This window comes from Scatophagus argus, chromosome 22, assembly GCF_020382885.2.
Source record: "Scatophagus argus isolate fScaArg1 chromosome 22, fScaArg1.pri, whole genome shotgun sequence".
NCBI classification, from domain to species: domain Eukaryota; kingdom Metazoa; phylum Chordata; class Actinopteri; family Scatophagidae; genus Scatophagus; species Scatophagus argus.
The window spans coordinates 17,868,087-17,876,139 of record NC_058514.1 but is presented as its reverse complement, the minus strand read 5'-3'; the positions used below and the strand labels follow the sequence as shown (position 1 = coordinate 17,876,139).

General features: G+C 39.1%; 1 protein-coding gene across 5 annotated transcripts; it reads left to right on the top strand.

Annotated features, from left to right (window-relative positions):
* Positions 1–207: 207 nt before the first annotated feature.
* LOC124053916 (microsomal glutathione S-transferase 1-like) lies at positions 208–4,643 on the top strand. Of its 5 annotated transcripts, none has more exons than XM_046379506.1 (4): positions 208–322; positions 1,792–1,910; positions 2,809–2,900; positions 4,214–4,643. In XM_046379506.1, the coding sequence occupies exons 2-4, from the start codon at positions 1,794–1,796 to the stop codon at positions 4,458–4,460; spliced, it is 456 nt and encodes a 151-aa protein (XP_046235462.1). In that variant the 5' UTR covers positions 208–322; positions 1,792–1,793; the 3' UTR covers positions 4,461–4,643. The 5 variants fall into 5 exon arrangements, with proteins under 5 accessions (XP_046235462.1, XP_046235463.1, XP_046235464.1 ...); XM_046379507.1 differs by having other exon boundaries at positions 216–322; positions 1,789–1,910; XM_046379508.1 differs by lacking the exon at positions 208–322 and adding an exon at positions 849–998.
* The last annotated feature ends 3,410 nt before the right edge of the window (positions 4,644–8,053 follow it).

Below are 8,053 nucleotides of genomic sequence, written 5' to 3'. Positions count from 1 at the left end.
ATGAGCAAATGTTCTATTTATAAAAGGAATGGCTTTCATTTGGAGGCCCCATATGAACTGCTAAATCCAAATTATATATACATATAAATATATAATTTATTACCCTGGAAAACCCTTTATAAGTATGCTGATTGTAGTAGTTTTATTAAGAATGCATATGGTCCACACAGGTAGGAAAAAAACAGTAACACTCCCACACAGGAAATTGCGTATTGTGCTGTGACTGTTGTTGTCCCGCCTCCAGTCTTTCTGGGTAAAAAGTCAGCTTGTTTTTAAGCAACAGGTCCGAACTTGCTCCACTTCTGTAGAGTCACCACAGGATGTAAGTTGAGATGTAAATAATACTGTTTTGTTTGACAATTTTTACACTTATTTCTACATGTTTAGCTTCGTGGGTATTGCTTTTAGACAAGTTTGTAACTGTGTCTGTAGGTTATTTTAAAAACCGCAAAATGCAGTTACAGACTAAAGCTGCTTTGTTCCAGTGGTTTTGATCTAATACTGTATCATGGCTTTCTGTATCAGACCTAACTTGATCACTTGATCTATATGCACATTCTGTACATTCCTCCTACAGATAGTATGCCTATACTCTGTGAGTATAGTTTTGAAGACTTTTTTGAGAATGGAAGTACATTTTGACTTTTCATTTGTGTTGTACTGTTTAGGTTTAGTTTATAAGCTGTACAGACTGGAAAATCCTTTCTAAGTATGTTGAGCATTTGGAGTAGTTTTATTAAGAATGCATATGGTTTTTACAAGTGAACTGGAACAACAGTAACACTCCCACACACAGGGAATTGTGCATTGTGCTGTGGCTGTTGTTGTCCCGCCCCTAGTCTTTCTGGGTGACAAGTCAGTTTGCTTTTAAGCAACAGATCCAGACTTGCTCCCCTTCTGCAGAGTCGCCACGGAATGTAAATTGAGCTGTGAATAATATATTGACAATTTTTACACTTATTTCTACGTTTGGCTTCAAGGGTGCTGCATTGAGACAGGTTTGTAACTGTGTCTATGGGTTGTTTTAAAACCGCAGAATGCAGTAGCAACCTAAAGCAATTTTTTCCAGTGGTTTTGCTCTAATACTATAGCATGGCTTTCTGTATATCAAACCAAACTTTACCACTTGATCTATATGCACATTCTGTGCATTCATCCTACAGATAGTATGCCTATACTCTGTAAGTATAGTTTTGAAGACTTTTTTGAGAATGGAAGTACATTCTTGACTTTTCATCTGTGTTGTACTGTTTAGGTTTAGTTTATAAGCTGTACAGACTGGAAAATCCTTTTTAAGTATGTTGAGCATTTGGAGTAGTTTTATTAAGAATGCATATGGTTTTTACAAGTGAACTGGAACAACAGTAACACTCCCACACACAGGGAATTGTGCATTGTGCTGTGGCTGTTGTTGTCCCGCCCCTAGTCTTTCTGGGTGACAAGTCAGTTTGCTTTTAAGCAACAGATCCAGACTTGCTCCCCTTCTGCAGAGTCGCCACAGGATGTAAATTGAGCTGTATATATTGACAATTTTTACACTTATTTCTACATGTTTGGCTTCAAGGGTGCTGCATTGAGACAGGTTTGTAACTGTGTCTATGGGTTGTTTTAAAACCTTCAGAATGCAGTGGCAACCTAAAGCATTTTTTCCAGTGGTTTTGATCTAATACTATAGCAAGGCTTTCTGTATATCAAACCAAACTTTACCACTTGATCTATATGCACATTCTGTGCTGAATGTTAAACCAACTTCTGTCTCTTCCTTATTGTTGTTCACTTGTAAACCAGCAGAGATGGCAAACCTAATGGAAGATAAGGTATTTATGGCTTTCACCACCTATGCTGTTATTGTCATTCTGAAGATGATGTTGATGGCGCCCATGACTGCATTCTACCGCATCACCAGAGGGGTAGGTAGTAGTGCTTTCTACAATCTGTTAAAATAAAATAAGTCTATTTTACATTGGTTTGACATTATTCTATTTACAGAATGTACCAATTATTATTAAACACGGAGATTGTTAATTGTCCAATATTTCTAACATTTGCAATAGAAATGAAAATCTTGGTGTCAGTGTTTAAAATAACAAGTGATGAAATGTGATGAACACAATCTATGCTTGTACTTGTACTTTACTTGAGTACTTCACTACTTTATACTTCCATTCCACTCCATTTATTTGATAACTTTAGTTACTAGTTATTGTGTCACATTATTCGGTTTAAAAGACTATTACTTGTGACAGGTAAACAATCAAATAGTGTTGGGGTGGGGTGGGATATTGAATGAGATGATGGGCCAAAGCTGATTATTGGTCTAACCTGCTCCCACAAGGTTTAAGGCTAGCTCAGCCCCCTAACAACTTCAAAGCTTGGAAGAGTTAATGTTTTAATCATCAGGACTTGGTCTTGGAGATGCAAGAAATAAAATCCAATACCTAAGTGCCTCCCAAACCCCTATGTGGTTTACAGTCCTACAGTCAGAATGAAAAGTTACGTACACAGTCTAACTGAAGCACAACCCAGATTGAAGAAGAGAGCAGTGACAGAAAAAAAAATTCCAAAGTCAACATATCTTCATTATGCAATTCTGCATTATATAATGGAGCCTATTTAACCTCACCTTAGGTATGCAGAAGAAATTCAATTCAATTCAGTTTATTTATATAGTGCCAATTCACAACAAAATCTCATGACACTTTCCAAGTAGAGCAGGTCTAGACCAAACTCTTTAATTAAATTGTAATACAACAGGGATAAAAACTCCAAACTTTGAGACAGTGCATGCATTATTTCTCTCTCATTTAGGCTTTCTCAAATGAAGAGGATGTGGGCAAAAAATCTTCAGAGGAGAAGAAGAAACTGCTGAGAACTGACCCAGATGTAGAGCGAGTTCGAAGGTGAGACGATTTGGCCTTGAACTGCAGATGCCGCAATCATTGACATAATTGATACAGTGGTGTTTAATCTCAAAATAACCACTGATTTTCAGAAATACTGTGTGGAACTTACATGACAAAATCATGATTTTTCTTATCACCACTTGTAATCCAGCAGTAAACAAAAAATGAGAAGAGTATGTTATTTCTTCACTTACATAGATTTTCAAATGACCAAAAACATTTTTATGCAGCATTTTTTCACCATATTTAACAATTCACTGTTTTCATAAACAAACAAAAAAACGTATTCGGCATTATCCTGCAAATCTATCACTATAAGGGCAGTAGTGAAACCAAGTAATTTTCAATGGGGTAGCCAGGGTGGAACTCCATAATGTGATCAATTTGGAGTGGCAGAGAAATCACTATTATATGAACATAAAAATGCATCTAAAAATGCTTTTCTTGTAATGCAATACAAAACTATAGGCTATTTGAATTGGATGTAGTAACTAGATTGGATATATAATATTCAATGTATCCAATAGTTTTCTCTTTTTTTTTTTGAACAAGTAACAAAGAAGATTCCACTTTATGTCCCAAACTATAGAGTATTATTACTCTTCTGACAGCTCTGAGAGTCTTCCTCTTCATTTTCATTTCTGTGACATAATACACATGTAAAATGCAGAATACATAAATCTACCAACATTATAACAAAAGTAAAACTAAGCAATAAATGTCACAAATTGTCTGCTCAATTTATCAAGTCATGACAGATATCCCTGTATCTGCTTTTGATGTATGTATTTATGTTCTTTGGTATTACAAAGACTTCACAAAGAAATAACTGATTCAAAGCATTATTACTAAGCTATATTATACTGCAAATCGGCTGCATGTTCGGCTCCACTGAGCTGTCAAAAACACCAAGGTTAGGTGTGAAAGCGCTAACATAACTACCTTGGACTTTTGCATGATGCATAAAATTTAGATAGCACTATCTGCTGGCGCAGTAACTCTTTCCAGCATGCCATAAACTTTGCTAAATAGATTACAGACAAGGATGGAATAATTTACAGTATCAAAAAGCAGTCTTCCCTCTGAAATTTTTAGATAGATGAATGGAGGAATTATATCATCATTGTGCATTGTATAATCACTGTAATACATCACTGTCAAAAGGTTTATAAAATACTAAAAAACTTTCCTCAGACAGTGCACTATGTTGAAACTATCTAAAGTATGGACTGATAACCCAGCACATGTTGTAAAATGTGATTAGAGACATTCATTGGTCATGTAGTGTGTTGTGTACTTTTGTTCTCCAGGTGTCACCAGAATGACCTGGAGAATATTATTCCCTTTGTGGTGATTGGCCTGCTCTACGCCCTGACTGGACCTGAGCTTTCAGCTGCTTTGCTTCACTTTCGCCTCTTTACTGGCTCTCGGATCTGCCATACCATAGCCTACGTCGGTGCTCTGCCTCAACCCAGCAGAGGTCTGTCCTGGATAGTCGGCATGCTGGTCACTTTCTCCATGGCTTACAGGGTGCTCAGCACAGTTATCTTCCTTTAGATACAGTAGATCTTGCCCTCCTCTACACACATTCATGCCTAAATCAGATTTTCTTCGTTTTTTTCTTGCAGCTATCTGTGGGTTATAAAAGAGCTTTACATTTATTCTCTGCATGTCCATTGACTGACCGAAACCACTGTCATGGATGGAACACATACTTGTAATAAATTTTCTGTCAACTCATGTCTGGGTAATTAATCCATCCATCCATTTTCTATACCGCTTATCTGTCAGGGTCGCCGGGGGGCTGGAGCCTATCCCAGCTGACTACGGGCGAGAGGCGGGGTACACCCTGGACTGGTCGCCAGCCAATCGCAGGGCCAACACACAAAGACAAACAACCACACACTCTCACACTCACACCTAGGGGCAATTTAGAGTAGCCAATTAACCTAATGTGCATGTTTTTGGTATTGTGGGAGGAAGCCGGAGTACCTGGAGAAAACCAGGCACAGGGAGAACATGCAAACTCCACATAGAAGGGCCCAGACCGGGATTCGAACCTGGAACCCTCTTGCTATGAGGCGACAGTGCTAACCACTGCACCACCGTGCCGCCCTCTGGGTAATTAATTTATAAGGTAATGCACCAGGTGCTAAAACTCAAATGAAACTGTTATGCTCCCATTGAGGTGGAGTCAAGGGGTTACTGGAGGCTGTAACACAACAAACAATTTAATGGAGTCCATGTAGTGGAGAAAAATAAAGATGCTTCATTTTTTTATCATAAAATAAATATAACAGGAACAACAGGAATTAAACCTAAACGAATGTGGGGGAGAAATGAGAACGAGTGGTTGTGCAAAAAATGATCAAAAATCAAAAAATCAAATAAAAAAAACTAGACCTGACTTCTCTCTACAATAGGAACAAAAGAACAAACAAAAGACCTAACTATCGCTGATCTAAAAAAAAAAAGCTTAAATAAATTAAACACAGCGGGTGACACCAACCAGTAACCCTAATGTATATAAACAAATACCTTCTACGTGCTGCACAATTGTATAGGGTACCCCAAACTCACCTAGTTAACCAAAATCTCCCACCACATATCTTTACCTTTAGGTTGCTCAAGATACAAGTCTTACAGGCTGACAAAACAAAGATCAATGTCCAGAGAGCATTGGTGGGCCTGAATGGCGCCCTGGCGAACAGCCCCTGTGGTGCCCCCCCCCCGCACTGGCTCACGCCCCCACAAACCCAAAGAGAACATCGGGTGAAAAGTATATGTATAACCTTTATTAAGATAGAAATACAATAAAACAAACAAAACATTAAACAAACAATTTAAAGTGCAAGATATATATAGTTTTTAAAGTGCTTTATAAATAAAGCTGAATTGAATTGATTGGAAAGAAAATACACATTTCACATCACAAGCATAGAAAAGCACAACAAAGAAATAAGAATAATTGAATATAAATAACAACAATAAAAATACAAGTCAAAATACACAAATCCTTCACACACACACACAGAACTAAAACCTGACCCTTCTGGTGACAACACCTCCCATCACTCTCATTCCTTGGAAAAAAGAAATCTGATGCCACCTAACTTGGCCCTCTGCGTACCAACTCGGTCCTTATGCTGTCTGTCAGAGGTGATGGCCAGTCTGCAGGGTCTGTTGAAAGAGGCTCTTCCCCAGTGGCAGTTGAACTTTGTGGGGGTTCAGGCATTTCTGTAGAACAGCACATTTGATTTGGCACATTATTCAAAGCATGCAGCAGTCGAACAAAACATGATTTTAAGAAATAGCAAAACTGGATTAGTCACAACTAACAGGAAAAAAATGTGTACAGGCAGGTAAAATTCACAGATAAAACACACTGCTGCTTCTATCTTCACACACAAACACACACACAAATGAGAGCAAAATACCACCCACCTATAGGCTCCTGCTGGGGAGAAGCAGCAGCAAACTCCTTCACCTTCCTGAGACATGGCAGGAGATGCCATAGAAGCCATAGCGGCCAGGTGGATGGGATCTCCTGATCCTCTGCTTCTGGAGACTCATCCTGGCCAGGAGGCGCTCCAAAATATTTTAGCAGTGCCCCTGGAAATGTGCATCAGTGTAAACATGCATGAACGGCACACTTAAATACATTAGCTATCACTTTCAATTCAATTCAATTCAGTTTATTTATATAGCGCCAATTCACAACAAAAGTTATCTCATGACACTTTTCAATTAGAGCAGGTCTAGACCAAACTCTTTAATTAAATTGTAAAATAGAGAGAGCCCAACATTCCCCCTTGAGCAAGCACTTGGCGACAGTGGCGAGGAAAAACTGCCTTTTAGAAGGCAGAAACCTTGGAGCAGACCCCGGCTCAAGATGGGCGGCCATCTGCCTTGACCGGTTGGGTTGAGAGAGAGAGAGAGAGAGAGAGAGAGCAGGAGAGCGACAGAGAGAGCAAGGGAGAGAGGCAGAGGGGGTGGGGTGTGAGAGAAGGAGCACACAAGCAGAGATGCATAGCAGCAGTAATAATACCAGAAGTATCGAAATGTAGATAATGATAATGACAATGAAGTATACAGAAGGTATTATGGTGATTTTGATAACAATGGTAGTAACAATAATGGTAGTAGCTGTACTGAGTCGTGACAGATTTAAATCAGATTATGACTAAACAGTAGTAATTGCAGTAGGTTTTGAGCAGGACGACAGCAGGACCGCAGCAGGAGGTCCAGTCATGATCGCTAGGAATCTGCGGGACAAGAAAGCACAGGGACTCCAGGGAAGAAGTTGAGTTAGTATAATAACTTAATGTTATTACGCCTATTACATGCTATTAACCTACGGATTAACCAATGGGGAGAAATGCTACATTGCCCAAATTCTGTTAATGTTATACTAAGACAGAAAATAATGGGCAAAATGTGGGCAACGTCTGTCTTTTTAAGGCTTGCTTACTGCACGGAAAATTCTGATGGCCAAATACAGTACCCAGCGATAACCAAATGGGCACAAAGCAATGACAGCAAAGGTGCTGATAGCTTAATTGTAGACTCAGTTATTGGTATGTATGTATGTTAACTCAGATAATGTTCAGGAAACTAGCACACAAAACAGCAAACAAGCTAATGACCGCTAAACAATTAATGTTAGCCCCTTTTCATAACGGATTTACAGTCGTACGCTACAGAGGGAACATTAGCTACATACCTTTGTCTTTGGACAGTTTCACCTCTTCTTCTTTCCTTTTCTTTCTGAAATAAGCACCCGATAGCTTTGGCCCTTTTCTATCCATTATGTTTATTACCTGAATTGGAGTCGCCTCGGGAATCAACAGTTTACGCTAATGTCAATGCCCTCTGATGTGACGGACAGCAGGGGTCAAGACTAAACCAATACATTGGTGGTGTACAGATAGTCTATGGAATGTGTATGGGATTTGAAATAGACCTACAGTAGGCATCTATCTAGTGTTATGAATGAAATTTACTTTGAGTGGTTTTTGATTCCATAACTGTGGAACAATTAGGAGGATCCCCATTCCCCCTCCTCCTTATTCCAGTGGTTTGACCTCAGTGAGTGACCCTACCTCCACCCCCCACCTCCCTCTTGCAGAGTTGCAGTAACTCACATGCTC